The sequence below is a fragment of the Antechinus flavipes genome, chromosome 3, assembly GCF_016432865.1.
Source record: "Antechinus flavipes isolate AdamAnt ecotype Samford, QLD, Australia chromosome 3, AdamAnt_v2, whole genome shotgun sequence".
Taxonomy (NCBI): domain Eukaryota; kingdom Metazoa; phylum Chordata; class Mammalia; order Dasyuromorphia; family Dasyuridae; genus Antechinus; species Antechinus flavipes.
The window spans coordinates 595,384,314-595,404,380 of NC_067400.1; the positions used below are offsets into that span (position 1 = coordinate 595,384,314).

A 20,067-nucleotide genomic window follows, 5' to 3' on the forward strand; every position below is an offset into this window, starting at 1 on the left:
TTTTTACATTTTAATTGGGAAACCCCTAAAGAAACCCCACCACAGATAAATGAATAATCCAGGATCTTAAAATTTTTTAAAACTAAAAAACTTATCTAGACTTTAAAATTTTAAAATAAGAAAATAAGTGATCTCACTGAGCGACTGGAAGTGGGGCAAACTTTCCTAGATATTCAGCTGTTGGGAGACTTATCATTAACTACAAAGAGGAAGATGTAGCAGCACCAGGACACAGTCTCAACAGTGGGAGGAGGGCCTCTGGCTTCTGAAAGCGCTGCATTGGGCTTCGGGCTAGTCCTTGTGGTTGAGGAGGAGGACGAGGGGCAGCGTCCGCAGTGGGGAACAGCCTCTGGGAGGATTTCTCTTTTCCCAAGTTCTTGTGGAGGGAATGACCCGCAAACCCCAGAGAGAAGGGGAAGGAGAGGGAGAAAGGCGAGCCAGCACAGGCAGCCACGGGGTGCAGAAGGCTAAGCGGGGTTGAGGCCGGAGTGGGACTTACTGTATGGATGAGGCAGGAGGTGAGGGGGCTGGAGGGGCACCATCTGGGTGGGAGGACCCAAGGACTGAGACTCATCGGCAGCAGTGCCCGACTGCTGGAAAGCCAAGTCAATCTCTTCATCTGTCAGTCCTGAGAGGGAAGAGGAAATGATATTGGGTTAGCACCTTTCTCCACTTTCTGCAGCTCTAACAAAATCCCTGGTGAGACAGGACCCTTTCGGCTGCACAATGTCAAGCATGGTGACTCCTGGGCTGCCGCCTCCCCGATTTCGGATTCTCTGGAACCTCTCTCTGTTGCAATTTAACCTTAAGCGACAGAATATTAGCCTCAACGCTGCTTCCAAATGTGGCTCATTCAATTTCCTTAATTTATCCTTGAGTTTATTGCTGCTTTTGAAGTCGCTCCGTACTGCAATTCTCCATTCTTCCCCCGAAAACAGATACCATCAACTGCAAATGTGGCTCATTTTAATCTGTAATGGTGTTAAAAAAAAGAGGGGAAAAAACTAACAATAATGCATGAAAACAGACAGGGAAACAAAAAACTAATTATTGGGTGAGACGACTAATTAGTCTAGATCGTTTCCGAAGACGGGAATAATTTGCTTTATTTTATGACAAATGCAGAAATAAAAAGAAAAATCAGGACTGACTGTGATTAGTATGAATGGGATATAGAATGTAAAGAAGAAAATAAAACAAGAAAACAGATCAAAACAAGGCCAGGCCCAAACTTTCAGATGATTATTGCTCCAGCCTATGATAGGCTCTCGCCTCGATCGCCTTTGGCTAGTGTTTCTCTCTCTCTCTCTCTCTCTCTCTCAATCTCTCTCTCTCTCGTGTGTGTGTGTGTGTGTGTCCCTCTGTATCTCTGTGTCTCTCTCTGTCTCTGTCTCTCTCTCTGTATCTCTGTGTCTCTCTCTGTTTCTCTCTGTCTCTGTATCTCTGTGTCTCTCTCTGTATCTCTGCCTCTCTGTCTCTGTCTCTCTCTGTGTCTCTGTCTCTCTCCTCCCCATCTCTCCCCTTCCCCCCCCCCGTCTCCCCCACCAGCCGCTGCCACTTTCTAGGGCACTTTGCACATGGGACACTGGGGAGTATCAGGGTGCCATCTACAGTGACTATAACATGTGGGGAGAATTTTCCCACGAAGGAATAAAAAGCACATGACAAACTTCCCAGGAGCCGCACCCGGGCCAAGCGCACAGGCGTGTGGGGCAGGACAGAACCTCGCAGGCTGCCCTGAGGAGAGCAGGGAGAACGCCAGGCCCTGAGGAGCGAAGAGTTTCCTCCGGGAACAATCGGCCCGCTCACTGCTGGGCTCCAGGAGCAGCTGAGCCGGGGGTGGGGGTGGGGGTGGGGGCTGCCTCCAGACTGCCCCTGCGTGCCAACCCTGCCCTAGCAGCCCGCACTGTTCCGGGAACCCCGGTCTCCGGCCCGGCCACAACACACGCCTTTTAAAGTGGAGCCGAGAGCTTCCACATCTGGTCCGCAGCTCTGCATCCGGGCTCCATTAGAAGGCCAGGGCACGGTCTGTTTGCCCCCAGGGGAAGATGAAGTACAAGCAGGTTCCGAGGACCAGCTCCGGTGCCTGGCCCTCCTGCCCAGGGGCCAATGGATGGAGCACATTACCGCTCTCGAGCATAGCCCTGCCGGGGCCCTCCTGGTGGGTGTGGCCCAGGCCGCAGAGGGCCCGGGATGGCCCTGCCAGGCGGCAGAAGCAGAAGCTCTCCAAGCCCTGTCGGAGTACCGCAGGTGAAGCTGGGCCCGGGCTGGGCGGGAGGCCCTGGCCCGCTGAACCCCGCGGCTTGGAGCCGGCCCTGCACCTGCAGGGAGGGACAGAGGGAGAGAGGGGAAGGGCGTGACGGTGGAGGGGGTAGGGAGCCTCCAGGGCCCACCGAGTTAAAGAGGCGTTAGAAGCCGCTCCCATCCGGCCCCGCCGACGTCAGCACGGGCCGCTGGTCACTGGCACGCAGCAGAATCTTATAAACCTGGCGGCTCGCGTGCCTTGTCAGCCGCTGGCTGCAAATGAGGATAATTTTCCCAAAAGGAGCATTCAGTTGCATTCTCATTTTCCCTTTTGGCTCTTTCAAATATAAACAAGTATGATAATGTTTAACGCTGGGGAAATATACAGTAAGTTACAGGCGGCGCTCCAGCCGTGGGAGTGAAGCTGGTTAAAGGGACAAGCCGCTGCCCAGCACTTTGCCCTGTGACCCGTCGCTCGGGTGGAAAATACCTGACTGGTAATTACAGGGGCCGCTGCTGAGCCGCAGGGGAAAGTCTCTTCTCCAGAGCGGCTTCCCCGAGGCCCACATCGTGCTGCCCAAAGTGACCCCCCCAGTCCGCCCTCAGAGCATAGCGCTCCGTTCACAGGCCCAAAGCCCACACCGTGTGTGTCAGAATGACACGAGATGAGCAGGGAGAGCAGCGCCCGGCGTGCCGGGCAGGAAGCTCGGAACACAGAACGTCGGGCCTGGGAGGGGCCTCCCCCGGCGTCTAGCCCAGTGCCCTCATTGTGCAGATGCCAAGGTCAGACAGCTCACCCGCGGCAGAGCAGCGACGATGTCTCCCAGGCCGCTACGTCAGCCGGCTCGGGAGAGGGGGACAGGAAGCCAGTCAAGTTCACGTGCAGAGCTTGGGATCGCACTCTCTTCCTCCAGAAAACTTCGGCCTGTCCCTCCTCATGAACAAGTAGCTGAGGGACCCACTGAGCCCCCCCAGAGAGCATGACCCGGCGAATCCTGGCCTCCCCTGCCCCCGTGACCCACACAGATGAGCGCCTTCGCTTCACTGAGCAGCCTCCCTCACCTCTCTGTCTCCATCCCTTTTCTGGGGAGTGAGACATCTCCATGGGACGGTCGTTTCTTCCCAGTCCAGAGCGCCCCTGCCTTGGGACATGACCCGGGGAGAGAGATGTCCCCAAAGCCCCCCTGGCCCAGCCCCCACCACTCACAAACAGTGAGGATCCTCAACAGGCCCAGTGAGATTAAGACCATGCAGGATCCAAAAGGTTAAAAGGAACAATAAAGGAGACTGCCAATTGTAAGTGAATTATATTTGGCTTTGAAAGCTGAGGCACCGGCTATATTATGAAAGGCATCTCTTTGCGTTGTTTACCATCACCCTGACTAATGCAGACCTTTTTTTTTGTTTTAAATAATCTCATGCAAATTAGACACACACACTTCCTTCCAGTTGATTGCTATCTGCAAGGAATAATCTAACCGCAGAGGGTACTGAGCAAGGACTGAGCCCCGCGGAGGGATGGAGCAGACTGGCTCCCTAATCCTATGGCATGGAAGCCTTCTCCCCCTTGCTCCCCCTCCCCCGGCCTGCTAATTCTTCCTCAGAGCTGCTGCCTTTGGAAGAATTAGTCATAATTTTCATAAAGCCTAAAATTTTCTTTTAGCTTTCAATTTGCATTCTATTACACCAACAGTGTTCCTCGCATTCAGATGCTCTCTCAGGAACTTCACTGCCGCCACTTGGCAACATTCAGGAGCCACCAGCTCCTCTGAACGCTGTCACCCTGGTCATTTAAATCTAGAATCAATAGGAACTGAAGCCTGGTAAGACCCACTGGGTGATGTCTCCTGGCCCCGTCAGTTTTGCCAAGGAGAATCAGAGAGGAGGGCAGGGAGAAGCCATTAGGGATAGAGGCTGGAGGCTGAGCAAATGGAAGGCTGCCGTTGCCAGAGCTGAAAAACCTTCTCCCAGAGTCTGGCTGGGGGGGAGGGCCCACGCTGGCAGTTATCTGTCATCGCTCCCTCTGCCCCCCACTTCGAGAGGGCAGCGGTCACTGGCACTCCAGGTTCAGGAGATCCCCCTCCTAAGAATGCTGCTGGTTTGGGGAGTCTCTGAAACAACGGCCTCGGGGCTGATCCCATACTGAGCTCCTCCACCTCCCTCTTTTTAAGAAGCAGGCAATTTAATTTTGTCCTGCTTTTCTGGAAGGTTTCTGTTAAAAAGTAAACAAAACCAGAAAGTGGTTGGCTTTGTGGGCTGGAAGGAACAGGTCCTCCTTCTGCTGCCTCAGGGCCCACCCTGCCTCCCGGCTCCCCAGGACTGGGGATCTCTGGAAGTTGCTCCCTCCCCTCCAAGCAGCCTCGGAGGTGACAACTAAGAAGGTAAGCGTGGGAAACTACTCTCTTGCTCTGGCAGTCTGTCCTAGGCAGAAAGCCATTACCTGGCTCTGCAGGAAAAAGGCCAGGGAAACAGTGGCCAAGAGAGCCAGGAGCTTTCCAAGGTGCTCGCAACTCCTGATCCAGGTGACTCCCACGGAGCACAGGGACAGTTGCTGAGATCAGTGACACACCAACACACTCACTCTCTTTCTCTCTCTCTCTCTCTCTGGCCAGAAAGACATGGCAAGAGACCACTTCCCTGGCTGCGGGCAAAAATCTCTTTGAATGAAAAGAAAAATCAACTCACCCTGAAAAGGTTGAAGGGGGAGAAAGAGAAGGGTGGAAAAAGTATTTTTTTTATTTTATTATTAACATTTTGTTGGAACAGTGGAGTGCAATAAGGACTCTCCGAGCCTTTAAAAGTCGTCGGATGACCTGGAGACCCCTATTTCCCAGTGCCTTGTATAAAATTGAATTTTTTAAACATAAATTACACGTAATGACGACACTGTAAAAACTAACAGTAATGGAAAGCTGTGCTGTATTTCATTAGCCTGTATTATTCCGTGCCACCTGATCCAGCCGGGCCTTGTTTATGAGTTAGTGTGTTAGCAGATGCCGATGGAAGCATTTGCTTCGACCTTGCTCTTCTCATTGGGGCATGAAATTACGACGGCAGCACCTTGATATTACAGCCATAAATACAGTAAACTGCAAATTTAAGCCAACGGCTCCTATTGTCTCTGAACATAAAGCTGATCGGTATTTATTTAAAAGGAGAACAAAAAAAAATATTATATATCACCTTGTTTATGGGACCTCCCTCCCCACCCACCCACCCTTCCCCCTGCACCCCTTAACCTGCCTGACTCACTTGGTGAAAATATTCAACAAGCCAAAATCTGCTCTCCTTTTCTTTTGATTAAAATATTCTTAAGGTATTCAATGTGGTCTTTGGGGGGCAAAAAACCTACAAATAATATTGTTCTCAACAGAATGCATTTCTTTGAGGATCGGATAGAGCTTTCCCTCTCCCCAATTTTAAGAGATCTTAATGTGCAAAATCCCAAACAAGTCTTGTAACTTGTCCCTCTCTTTAAATGAGGAAAGTTCAAATAATAAGAGAAAAAAGTTGTCAATAAGAAAAGGAGCTGAAATTGAATGTCCTCTTGGTATCCTTCCTAAAAAATGCTCAGCAGGAATGCTATTTCAAAAAGCAACAAAACACAGCCTCCTGCCATGGGGGGGAGAGAAAAAGAAAAATGTCTAACTAACAATATAATTCTCTTCTCCAAACACAGGGAGCTGGGGGGAACTTCCCATTAAAACTTGTACCAATCCCAGTGAACCAGAAAGACAATATATCCCTTAAATACATTAAATGTGGGAGAAAAATCAACACAAAGACAAAAGGACACTGTGATATCACCCAGGCCTGGCTCCCAGCATAAATCACTGTGTTATAAGCCAGGACAAAATGTATTTCACTGCTAGTTTAAAGACAAGAAGCCTAAGAGATGTGTTCCAGAATGGATGCCTAGCCCTTCGGGGCCAACTCTCCTTGGGGCGGTTCCTTCCCCAAGGTGGGAGTGGGGGGAGCAGATGGAAAGAGACATGAACATGTTTGGGGGGGCTCAAGAAGGTCGTGAAGAAGTAGGATTTTTAAAACTATCTCATCAAGCTTAATTGGAAATCACTCCCAAAGAAGTCCCAGCCAGACATTCAGAAGCAAACCCTGGGTTTATATGGAACAGTCCCTGGGAGTGCTTTTATCTCCGAATCGGAGAGGGCTAGGGTTACCAAGTACCGTGCTCAGGGGAATCCAAGTCACAGCCAAATCAAGTCCACTCAAAAGTTTGGGTACATGAGGTTTTGACACCTCTTCCCAAAAGGCAGACAAATTTTCTCAGTCCTAAATTATGTGAAACACACCAGTCACCGAGCTCAGCTCCTTCCGCACAAGGAGGAAACTTCCCTATAAAATTTATTGAGCTTCTCTGGGGAGTCGTATAACTGGTGAACAAGACAGAAGTGAGCTGCCCCTCAGTGTAACACAAATTGAGATCTCTCTTACGAGAGATTGGGAGGATTTCCAATCAGCATCTCTGAAGCCTATTTTTAGTTCCAGAGCCTAAAGATTCTGCCCCCTCCTCTTAAGCTAAATTAGAAACAAAGATCTACATGGATATTGGGTCAGGGCCTCCACGGGGTAAATCAAAGCGGGGGACAAACATTATCAGTGCCTGTCAACAATCCAGCTTGCCAAGCGGGGAAAGGCTGTGGCTACCACCTCCCAGCAACCCCGGTGAGTTCTGGGGGGCTCTGCGATAGGACACCGTGCATGGGGTACATGCAAAAGGCTACCCATGTGCCACCCAGAGGCAGCCAGCTTAGCCTACAGGCCTCAACCACACTCCCAGCTTGCTCCCCATCAGGTCACAAGGCTTCCTTTTGAAAAGCAAGACTCAGACTGTCCTAATTATAGACTCTGATGCTGAAGTCGGTGGTGGACACAGTGGACTTCATCTCTCCCAGGCTGGCCAGCCAACTCCTTACACAAAGCCCTCCCAAATTCACTATTTCCCCACACGATGACACTCGACCCCTGCTGATCCATCGGTCTTTACCTAGCTGGAGTGTTTTACATCCGTAACTGCCTTTAAAAAGGCACTCGCAGCTCCGGTGCAGAATAGCTGGGACCAGCCATCTTCCTCTTTGGGGAGGGACGGACTTGCCTGAGACCCCAGAGCACCGCAAACGAGTAGGGGCCGGCAAGGGCTCACCCCTCGCTGGTCTGAGGCCCAATGTTGTTGTACTCAGGGCAACAAGATACGGGGGTGGAGGGAGGGAAGGGAAGGAGGGAGGTTGAAAAAGCATGTTTTTAAAAGGCAAGCATCTGTTCTATTTTGACACATCCTGGCTGCCCAAATGTTTCTTTCGGCTCTAAACATTTGTCTCACAAATGGAAACGTTTTCATTATGGCACCAAAACAAACATTTGCTTTGGGACAGTCAAAGACAACCGAGGAGTGTTCCAACCTTCTCTCTACAGCCAGACTCTCAAAGCCAGGTCGTAGGTTTGTAAGCCTGGGAGCCCTCCAAGGTGAAGACGACAATCTCTTTCTTTAGCTTCTCCAGAGAGGGGAAAGGCCCCTTATTGGGAGGCAGCATCCCCCAACTACTCAGACACACCAGGAGCCTCAAAGTGGGGCCGAGGTCTATCAGGAGTCACCTAATTTAGGACAAAGAGTTGGAAACAGAGCATAGCAGCCGACACTGCCAACAGGTGGCCAACCAGCCTCTGCTACACTACGCCCAGGGACAGAATTCTCCACATTCTAATCCGAACAGCTTAAATTTTACAAAGTTCTCGAAGGGGAGATGTCTTGCCTGCCTTTCGTTTATGCCATTGGTCCTAGTTTTCTCCACAGAACCGCACAAAATAAATCTACAAGCTTTTCTGTGTGACAGCCCTTTACCAATCAGAGAAGAGCTGTAATTACCCCCCTCCACTCCCCGAATCTAAAGTGACTGCCCCCCACGACTATCCCCCGATTTTTTACCCCTCGGCTGGGCAGGCCCCGATGTCTCAAGCTCCTGCCTGGCCAGTGCATCCCCCCGTGGGTTCTCTCCCTGCCTTTGGACCCCACACTCTCTCCCCAGACGGCGCTGGCTTTGCAGGCAGCTGTGTGCTTGGAGCTCTTAGTCTCTCCTATGAACCAGAGCTTTCCCCACACAAGAGCTGAACAATCTTTGTTTTATTTTTAACGTAGGCGTCAGGTTTGTCAACCACCTCTAGCAATGTCATCTTCTTGGGGAGGCTGCCAGCACAGCAGACAGAAAGGGTCGTTCTGAAGCCAGAACCCTGTCTCTGACAAGTCCCTTCATCTCCCGGCAATCTAAAGTCCTCTCTACATTGCGGAAGCACCTCACCAGAACCCCCCAAATCAGCAAATCCACAGGAGGGGAGAAATTAAAAAAACAAAACAAAACCCACCAATCACCTTGTGGGTTCTGATTCAGAGCTAGAGCACATCAAGGTTTTGTTAGACATAGGTGATGGCTCCCAGTTCCACACTCTTGGAGATCTGATATGATGACATCATGGTCTTCACCTAAGTTGAAAATACTCAAAAATACTGAGCAGAACAAGACTAAGTGCAGACTCCTGCGACACGCCACATGCTACGGCATCTCACAGCCGACATCGATCAATTAAATGAGTACTACCCATCTTTGGCTAATGTACAAATCCAGTACGTCTCTCTGTCTAAGGAAGAAGAAACTACAATGGTCTGGCATTCTTCTTAGTGAACCCATGCTAATTCTTAGTGATTACCACTTCATTTTTAAGTGCTCAGAAGTTATCTTTGTATTTTGCCAGTCATGATAACAAGCTTTTCAGAATCAATTAATCAATCAATTCATCCAACAAACATTGACAAGATCATCTAGGTGCAAATTACCAGGTTTGACTCATTATTCCCTTTTCTAAATTCAGGACATTAGGTTATCTCTACACTTCTGGACATGTTCTCCACAATCTCTACGAGCTTACAGATAGCTCTATCACATCCACAAGTAACTATTACCTTTTGAGTTCATAGTCATTACCTGATAGAATTCCAGGTAATTACAAGAGCCACCTGCCTTGTCTCATGTTGGAAAGTCTGGGTTCTCACCCTAATTATTTCTCTCCTGATCGAAAGCTGGACAAATCTTTTTTACATCCCAACATCTTTTTGTCTGAAAAATGAAGATAGCATTTCTTGCCAAGATGTCTGTCTGACTGTCTTGCTTCCATTCACTTCCTCCAGCAAAAACTGGAAAAATATACCAGACTAAATAACAATCAAGAAATCCAATGAGAAACTACAGTGATTGACCTCTTCTACCTTAGAATTGAACAAAAAAGCCAGCCAGAAGTCTCTGGGCAATAGGAAAGGGTGTTTTCAGGAAAGACAGTGCCAGCACGAGCAGACAGGCTCCTAGTGAGAGCAGATAATGGCCAGAGACACAGAGAGCCTACAAGGCTTTCGGTCCAGAGGCACCAAAGGCACAGGGCTTTCAAGCCCCGGGATGGTTACAAGAATCCCAAGAGAACCTCAGACCAGGGGGCTTCTTAAACTTTTCCCACTCATGATCCCTTTTCACCCAAGAAATTTTTACATGACGTTGGTTATAAAGGCATGTAAAATAGGTACACTGACTGATAATAAATCATAACTTCGTAACCCCCACATTCAGCTATGAGACCCATATAGGGTAGCAAAGTAGTTTCAGAAGCTGGGCCCCAGGGAGAGGCAGTGCACAGTACAGCATTTAGACAGTCAAGGTTCCAGAAGCTCTAAAATCCCTAGCCCTCTGCCCTTAGATGCCATAGGTGGCTCTCCAAACCTCAAAGTTCTGGGGTAAAAAGAGGGCACTTACCTCCAGGAAGTATAATCAGTATGAGAACTCAAATGACTCAGGATGAGACCAAGCAGGGCCAACCACCCAACCCACATGGCAAAAAACCCCAATTCCAAGAGCTAAAGATGGAGATGAATAAACCAAAGAAGACATGAACTATTACGAAAAATTATCATAACTCTAGAGATCCCTAAAAAGAAGGTAAAAATATCTCTGTAATAATGGTAAATGAAGATAAAAAAGGAGACAGGGAAGGAAACTGATTTTCTACAAAGACTACAAGAATACCTAGAATAAATGAAGCAAGAGATTTTAAAAACTGAAATAAAAGATTTGGAGGAAAGAAACAGATGAAAAATAAATTGCTTAAAAGAGAAAGTGATAAATCTTGCCAAAGAAATGGATTCTCTGAAAACTTGAATATACCAAAGACAAGAAATATTAGAATAAAATCAAAAGATTGGGAAAAAAAAAAAAGAAAATTTAAGCTATATGACATTTAAAAAAAAAAATGACCTGGAAAACAGATGGAGGGGGAGAGGGGAGGGGGGGGGGAAATCATTGAATGCAGTGAAAACCATTATTTAAGCAAACGAATAAAAGGCTGGATACTCTATTTCAAGAAATCATAAATGAAAACTGCTCTGATATATTAGAACCAGAGGGCCAAGTGAAGAAAGGGAAAAAAATTCCACAATCAATACCTGAAAGAAATTTCAAAAACAGTTTTGCCATAGATAAAATCCAGAACTCTCATTTCAAGTACGAAGGATCCATAAATAGAATCATACTTATAGCTTCTATTATAAATTAAAGGAGTTGTTAAGATGTAATATTTCTAAAAGGCAAAAGATAGAGGCTTATCCACCAAGAATGAACTTACCCTGCAATGCTAAATATAATCTTTGGAGGGGTGGGATTGGAGGACATGTCCTCTAATGAAAGAGAGGGCTCATTCTAGGGGTATAGGAGAAGGGATGAAGGGAGCAAACATGGATGCTTCTTATCTGAAATGGACAAAGAGAACTGAATGCACACCTACATACAATGTGACGTTTAAGTACATCAAGTTTAACAAGAAAACAAAGAGGGATAGGAAAAGGGATGCAAAGGGTGAAGGTAACACTAGAGAACAGCTACAAGCAAAATAATCTTTCTGATCTTGAATGGAGGGTTAAAGTTAGGGAAGGGAAAGAAAGAAAGAAAAAACAAGAATAAAAAATCATAATCTCCCTTAGATTGTCTGGGCTGAAGACTAGCTGAACAAACTATGGCATATGCTTATGAGAGAATGTTATAAGACCACAAGAAAGCAGAGAGACAATTTCAGAGATCCCTGGTAGCATTAACTGATGCCATGGGAAGTGATGGAACCAGGAGAATTTTTTATACAAGGACAACAATGGTAAAAAGAAAAACTTAAAAAAAAAAAGCTGAAAAAACATTGATAAATGCAGAGGACCAAAGATATCTCCAGAGGTCCAGGATAAAACATGTCACCCTGAAAGAAAAATGGATTTGAGGTTAAAAAAAAAAATGTGTATACACACACACACACACACACACACATATTTCTGGACATACCCACTGTATGGATTAATTTTTGTTGACTAAACTTATTTGTTAAAGGATTGTCTTCTTTTTTCTTTTTCTCCATTTTTAATGGGAGGTACAAAAATGATGCCAAGAAGAGGGTTATTATAGCATTCTAAAAATTGCACTGAAGAGAAGGAAGTTCAAAAGGAAGCTCAGACAAGAAGGTCAATTTTGAAAGTAATGAGGATCTATTGATTTAAGAAATGCAAATAAACACAATTCTACAGTATCACTTCACACCTCTCAGATTGGCTAAGATGACAGGAAAAAACAAGGACTAATGTTAGAGGGAATATGGGAAAACTGGGACACTGATACATTGTTGGTAGAATTGTGAATGGATCCAACTATTCTGGAGAGCAATGTGGTACTATGCCCAAAGAGTTATCAAACTGTGCAAACCCTTGATCCAGCAGTGTCTCTCCAGGGCCTATATCCCAAAGAAATCATCAAAAAGGGAAAAGGACCCACATGTGCAAAAATATTTGTAGTAGACCTTTATGTAGTGGCAAGGAACTGGAAACTAAGTTTTCAGAAAGCTCTGGAGAGACTTACATGAACTGATACTAAGTAAAGTGAGCAGAACCCAAGAGAATATTGGACATAGCAACAACATGGCAAGTGATGATCAACTGTGATGGACTTGGCTCTTTTTAACGACGAGGTCAATTCCAATGGACTTGTGATGGAGAGCCATCTGCACCCAGAAAAAGACCTATGGAACCTGAATATGGATCATAATATAGCATTTTCACTTTTTGCTATGGTATGCTTGCTTTTTTTTTTTCTCTCATTTTTTTTTCCCTTTTTGATCTGATTTTTCTTGTATAGCATGATAAATGTAGAAATATGTTTAGAAGAATTGCACATATTTAACCCACATTAGATTACTTGCTATCTAGGGGAGAGGAGAACAGGGAAAGAAGGGAGAAAAATGTGGAACATAAGGTTTTGCAAGGGTGAATGTTGAAAAATATCTTTGCATGTATTTTGAAAATGAAAGGCTATTTTAAAAAAAGTAATATGGAATTTATGTTGTTTTAAAAATTAAAAACAGCATTTGTATAGCAATTAAATGTTTATAAACAACATGAATTGGAGGTTTCATATACAATCTTTTTATGTTCTGGTGAATATTAATATGCTTTCTTGGTACTTAAGTTCAGAATTTTTATAATTCAAAAAAAAAATGAAAATAACACATCAGAGTTGGGTCTTAAGTTGCCTCATTTGTAAAATGGACATTAGCCTAAAAGGAAGGGATGAATTAAAGGATATGAACAGTTGGGCTTTTTTTTTTTTTAAAGAACTGCAAACTACTAATGACCATATTAAAGGCTGTTTCAAATTGCTATAAGAAAAATGCAAATTAAAAATAATACTAAGATCTTACCTCATATCCTGCAAATCGGTAAAGATGACAAAAGACTGAAGAGTCAATATTGTGGAGGCAGCAGGATGACAGGCACACTAATAATATACCCTTGATGAAGCTATCAATTGGTCCTATCATTATGGAAAGCAATTTAGAATCATGCTAAAAAGTGACTGAAATGCCCCATGCCTTTTGAAAGAGAGATGCACCATGAGGATCTATCCCAATGAGGTCCAAACCAGAAAGAATGGTCACACCAACAAAGGCATAGCAGCACTTTTTTTTTTAAATAGTAGCAAAGAACTGGAAGTAAAATAAATGCTTGTTGATTGGGGGAATAGCCAGACAAATGAGGGTACATGGAAGTAATAGAATATTATTGCTCCATAAGAAAGAATATGACACACTGAAAGATTCAAATAACCTGATGAAGAGCAAAGTCAGCAGAACCAGGTAAACAAGAAATACAACCATCACAACAATTGGTACTGAGCAACAATGACAAAATTAGTACAGACTAACTATAATGACCAAATTTGACCCCGAGAAAAGAGGAGAAAATGCACTCATACAGAATACATCCATTACAGTTAACATTATCAGTTTTATTGAACTAATGTTTTTCTTTCTTTTTATTCTTTAAACAAGAGATGGCTCTATAGGTAGAAAAGAAAGGAAGGGTATAATCAAATCAAAATGGATAGTAAAAACAAAAGCTCTCAATAAGAACAAAAATAAAAAAAAATAAGGGACTATTGAGGCAGGGAAGTAACAGTGATATAAAAGGATCATTTCACAAAGTTCAAAGTAAATGAAAAAGTGACATGAAAGAGTGTGTGTAGATGTGTGTGTTTGCATATGTGTATTTTAAAAGGAAGAATCCTTTCGGTCCTAACGTGTACCAGAGGACTCTGCACACAATAAATGTCTCCTGAATTGGATTGAAATTGAATTTGTCTATAATTCTAGGTGACATTTCTTGTCAGTGACAACACCCATTTTCAGATAAACCAGCCATGATGTCATAACCCAAGGATGAGAATTTCTGCTAGCCACTCAAAGTCCACAGTGGACGGGGTCTAAAGGAAGACGTTAAGCTTCTTTTCACGCAAAAGCTCTCAGTGAAATGAAGGTGACAACGAAGCAGAATAAATCAAGAATAAACTTCTAAATAAGAATAAGAGACAACAGCCTGGAAACCAGACTCCCAGGCCAGGATTCCAGGTCTAACCCCCTCCCCAACCTTCCCTCAGTCTCTCCATCCATAAAACGGGAATCAAAACAGGCCAGGGCCACGCTCCTCCCTCCCGGGTGGGTCAGGGTTTCTGTACTAAGTGTCGGGATTAAAAATTTTCCACCAGACACAGTCAGCGCTTTAAAGTTCTGGAGAAAAACTCCGAAGTTTTTGATGAAATGTCCCAAAGGCAGCAAGGCCTAATAATAACGCCGGAGGCCCGGCAGCACCACAGCAACCGCGTCCCCCACCCCTGCCGGCGGGAGCACCAAGGCAAAGCCTGGGTTTCATCATCCCCGCCCCCGGGGAGGCCCCGGCACACTCCGGGCCGAGTCCTCCAAGGGTGCGATTATCCCGATGTCACCGGCTTCCCCGGGCTTCCTTCTCGGTAAAAGAGAAACTCTGTGTGGTCCGGAGCCTGGCAGCAGCTCTGAGGGCGAGGCCCTCCGGACAAGGGCCCTCCCCGGGGCAAGTGTGACCGCACGGAGCCGGAGGGCCAGGCCGCGGGGGAAGCTGCCCGCAGGGGGCCCGGCCTCGCCGGGACACACAAGCAAGCCCAGGGGTCACTCAGAGGTCGCCGCTAATCCCTGTCACTGCCCGTCACCCGGGGCTGCTTTCTGGCGGCTGCAGGTGAGCCTCCCCGAAGCCGTCCTGGCCTGATGGCAAGGTGGCAGGTCCCCCCGGCGCGGGCTGGCACTTAGTGCGGGTCTCGGCGCTGCCAAATGACTCGTTTACTTCTCCGCCCTCCCCCCAATCCCTCCCTCTTTCTCTTTTTAAAAAATCTATTTCTGTTTCTCCCCGAAGAGCGGAGTGAAGCAAGCGCCGTGACAATGATGCAATACCTGGCCGCAGGTGAGGCCCGGCTCCTCCGACAACCTAATGAATGCAGGCAGGCACCAGCCTCGCCTCGGCTTGACAGCAGCCAGGTGCCGGTAACTGCCGACCTCCAGGGACCCCGGGTAAACACATCCACCCGGGCCGGATCCTCCGAGTTGTGGCGCGCGCACGGAGCCGAATCACACCTTCCCCACCCGGCTCTCACACCTCAAAAACAAATTATTTAACTCTCCTCCTCCCCAAGGAATAACGCTCTCATTTCTAACATCCAGCTCCTGGCTTGTCTTTCACATGTGCAGAACATTCTGATAGGTTAAACGCTGCCATTTAATTACTGTAATGAGGGCTGCTTTTTTTGGTTTCCCTAAACACTCATTTTCCCCTCTCTTGTTTTACACTTAAAGTCATCTTTAACATTTTTTTTTTAAACCAGTGTATGGTACTTCACACTCTTGGGAGGGAAAGAGGAAGGAGGGGGGAAAGGCTGCTCAGTTCACTCTTTTAAGTCTTAACAGATGAGACTGAGCTTTAATGATATCATGCAATTGGCCAAATGGGGAAAAAGGCCAGAGGGAAGGAGAGGAGCAAGAAAGCCAGTGAGATAGGGTAAGAGCAAAGAGGGGCGCCTGAATGCCGTCCCACTGCCCACTCTGTGACCCTGAGCACCTCGGGACCTTCTCAGGCTGCAGGGAGCTCCTCTATAATAAAAGGGGGACCCTCATTTCTAAGTCCTCTTCTATAAAATGTAAATTCCACCTAACACTTGACATGGTGGTTAATGCCAAGTACACTATTAACTAGAGATGCTATGTGAATGTGAGCTGCTAAATTAATTAATTTGTGCACCAGGACCAGTATCAAGTCCAATCGGTTTGGGAATCTCTGGAGTAGGGTAGCCCTCTCATCACTAAGATGGGGAAGGGGCCAGGTTAAGGAAGCAGTTGAGTATCCTTAGGCAGAACAGACATGCCCTTCTCTGCAATGAAGGGGAAAAGAACAAACCCTGGGACAAATTTTTACCTGCAGAGATGAGGCTTCTTTCCAAAGCTTCAAAAAAATAATGCACACTGTGCTTAAGTAATTTCTAAATAAGACTCAACCTGCTAATCCAAGTCTGCCTTCAACCCTGGAAATACCAGAAGCAGACATTTCAGATGGTCTGTGTGCTGCAGATGTGTAGTTACAATCTCACCCACCCACCCATCCATCTACTACTCACCCATCTATCACCCACTGACCCACCCATCCATTCATCCACCTGTCCATCTATCCACCCATCCATTCACCACCCACCTAACCATTTATCCACTCACGTATCCATCCATCCATCCCTTCAACAAACACAAGAATGTGCAAGGTACTGGGAATACAAAGAAAAGCAAAAATAAGCATTGCCTTCAAGGTGCTCACACTCTAATGGAGAAAACAACATCTATAAAGCAGTACTTGTCCAAGATGAATTGAGAGAGAGGGAGAACCTATAGCCTTAGAGGGGAAGGTATCAGCAGCTAGAGTTGGACTAGCTGCAGAAAAGACTTTTTGGAGATTTTATGTTTTGTAGGAGATGGAAGTTTTCAGTGGAAATGGAAGAAAACTATGACATGAAATAATAATTGTTCCTTCCCTTTCACAAACACTACTATGCTGTATGTCATCCCTACTGCAATGGCCAATGCACCATGCTTTGGGCTCTGGATGGGCACCAGGGTACTCTCTCCCTGCTCTCAATGCAATTCAGAAAGAGCCCCTCTCTTTCCGAGAGCAGGATGAAATTTCCTAGATCTCAATTCCATGGCTACAGGAAGGACACCGAATTGTTAGCTGAAAAAAGCTTCCCTTTTTTGAATGTGGTTCCCTTGGGAGACTATAGCAAAGGCTGCAGGGGCAGCCCAGCTCTTGGACACTTTATGTCAGGCGACCTCCAGATCTCTGGACAGATCTCTCTCTAATGCATTTGGAGCTCCTAGTCCCCTAGGGGCTGCTGGATTTCAGGGATCTTTGTGGGGAAGACATACAACATCTCATTCACTAGAAGGTCATTCCAAGTGTAATAATAACAATTACTCATGGATTTATGTTCTTTCTGCAAAGAATCTCAAAATCAGGTATGGTTTAAAAATGAGATGGCCGGGGCAGTATGCTGGGAGCTAGGGTTACTAAGACAAAAAACAAGGGCCCTGCCCATTAACAGCTTACATTCTCTTAGGTTGAGGGAACAACAGTATACAAATAAGTGAATACAAAATACACACAAATATCAGAAGTTAACAGTAACAAATGGAAGGGTTGGGGGCTTCTTAGAGGGAGGGGCTCCTAAGGTCACTTTGAAAGAGTTGGGGCCCTAAATGCGCAGCTGAAGGGTCCCAAGGAAGAGCATTCTAGGCACGGAGAAATCACTGCAGTTCTTGTACAAAGTCACAAGATGGATCATCATGTACAGGGAACAGATTGAAGCAAATCTAGATATAGGATTGAGTACATGAGGGAGAATAATAGGAAATAAGCATCAAAATAGAGGTGGAAGGCAGACTGCAAATGGCTCTAAATATCAAACAGGAATTTCTAATTGACCTGTGGAGCGACAGGGAACCAAAGAAGCTTCTTGAGCAGGATAGTGACCTGTCAGATCTATGCTTTAGGAACAGACAACCCCCTTTAGTAAATCTGCATTATGCAAACAGAGAGGAGGCAGTACTGTGGGCCCCAAGCACTGCAGCCACTCAGAATGTGGAGATTCCGTGAGGGGATGGGGAGTTCAAGGCCTGGCTGTACTAATAAAACAGTCTTGTGGAAGGAGTGGAAGTGGAGGATGGAGAGAAAAGGATCTGAGTGCAGGTAGACTATTTAAGAAGTGACTGCAAATAGGTCTGATGATGGGGGGCTGAATTACAGAAGTCATTACTTGAGGAGAGGGAAGGGGATAGATACAAGAGTAAGTAAGTAAAATCACTAAGACTCGGTAATTGATAAGATGTGGGGGAATGAATCTGGTTCCTTAAAGAATGGTAGCCTTCTTAAAAGAAGTTAAGAGGGAAGGGTACATCTCGAGGACAAGATTAATTCCATATTGAGCTGGAGATATTATGGAGCATCCAGCAGCTTTTGGTCCTTCATTTTCAAAGACCAATGACATCCCACCAAACGATATCCTGACTTGCCTGTAAATGGGATTTAAGTGAGGCAGAGTTGCACAAAGTTGTCAGCTTTCCGGTCTTCCAGAATCACCTAAGTCTAATGGATGTAGCCAATGTCTGACCAACCTCTCAGCTCATCCTCCACCTGCCTTCAGGGCTGCTGAAACAAACTGTTCTTGTCCCACCCGTTCTGCAGCGGGCTTCACATGTTTGGGGGATTCACCTCCCTAACTCACCAACAAGACTGAGCTTGGGGAATGCTGGATCAAGAAAAGACTTTCTAAGGATGGGGGAGAATCCAATAACCATTTATTAAGCTGACTGGTTGCTGTCCTTTGTTACCAAGAGGACCAAAATGGCATCAGTCTGTTAAGAGTCGATTTACAAATGTGTCTGACTGAGGCTGATCAGACCAATACGAGCTCAGAATGCTCGGCCACAGGTGGGGCAGAGTCCCCATGAACATTTGGAGGGCTTCCCTAACTTTGCACACCTCACATTCCTTCAAGGCTACTTCAGACCGTTTTGCTCATGGAGCACGGCCCCTTCTCTGATGCTGGGTGGTCCTGTGCCAGTGTCTCCCATGTCATACCATCGATTCTGAAGTTCTTAAGAGGGAGTTTGAGAGGGTCCTCATACGGCTTTTTCTGACCTATAAGAGCCAGCTATGGTTCTAGGCAGGACCTCAATATTACTATCTAAAGGGGGAAGATAATGCACAAAAGGAGGCTGGGGGTAGGGGGACAGATCACTGGGCCCAGAGTCAGGAGGTCCCACCTTCCAATCTGACCTCAGACAGTTACTAGCTGTGGAGCCCTCAGCCAGTCACTTTCAGCCTGATTGCCTCAGTTTCCTCTTCTGTAAAAAGAGCTCAACAAGGTACAAAGAGTAGGGCAGGCCTGAACCAATTGAACCACCACAAAATAAAGGAAGGCACTGCAGAAGCCTGGCAATCCATCCCCAATCAGAGGGGAGAGTAGGCTCAGGGAGATGGCATTCAGGCTTGAGTTAGCAGCATGGGAATGAGATCAGAAGGGACGAGCTTATTTTAGAAAGGGCATCTTGTGGAAATGTGGGCAAAGGGGAAAGAGAAACCAGGAGATAAGGCAGGATTAAAAATGAGAGATAAAGGGGATGATCAAAAGGAGCAGGGCTCCTAAAAGGGACAGGAAGGGATGAGTACCAGGACTGACTCAGAAGTACTTCTTGATCCTTCAGAATAGGAGGCAATGCCAAGGGAACAGGAAGCTGGAAAAGCTCAAATGAGAGTTCATCATGGATGGCCTCAGTTTTCCAAGTGAAATGAAAAAACCTGGTAGACTGATAAGAGAGAGGGGGAAGGCGGTTTGAAGAACCAATGCTGGGAGAAGAGAGACACAGGGAATCAGGGAAGAAAGAACAAAACAGCTTGCGTTCCCACTGAGATAGGCTGAAAGATATTGGAGTGACCCAGTCAGGACAATGAGATCCGCCCCCAGATGCTTCAGCACACTCTAAGGAGAGCAGAAAAGGCCAATAACGACAAAAATCCAACACTGAAGTCTGGATTAGCACAGGCCAAGGAGAAAAGGTTTGAGGGAAATAAAATTGGACTTTTTCATCAGACAGACACAAGAAGTTTATAATTTATAATCTGAAGTAAAAACGAGGCCAAAACACCGGCATGGATCCCTTGTAGGAGACTTTCAGAAAGACCCGAGTGAGAATCACACAGGAATAAGAATCTTCTATGAAGGAAGAGGGGGCCTGAAGCACTCTGATGGGGAGCACCACTCATGTTTCATCCTGCCCTCTGATCTCTGGGCCCAAGAACTGCAGCTTTCCAAATCCATGCCAAGGACCAGGCTAACTCTAGAG

The 20,067-nt window shown here is 46.2% G+C and overlaps 1 protein-coding gene across 1 annotated transcript in view; it reads right to left on the bottom strand.

Annotated features, from left to right (window-relative positions):
* PEX14 (peroxisomal biogenesis factor 14) overlaps positions 1 to 20,067 on the bottom strand; it is a 132,298-nt gene that overhangs the window by 23,487 nt on the left and 88,744 nt on the right. Inside the window, exon 4 of the mRNA XM_051988582.1 lies at positions 500 to 628. Coding sequence (XP_051844542.1) covers positions 500 to 628 — 129 coding nt within the window. The remainder of the gene's footprint in view (positions 1 to 499; positions 629 to 20,067) is intronic.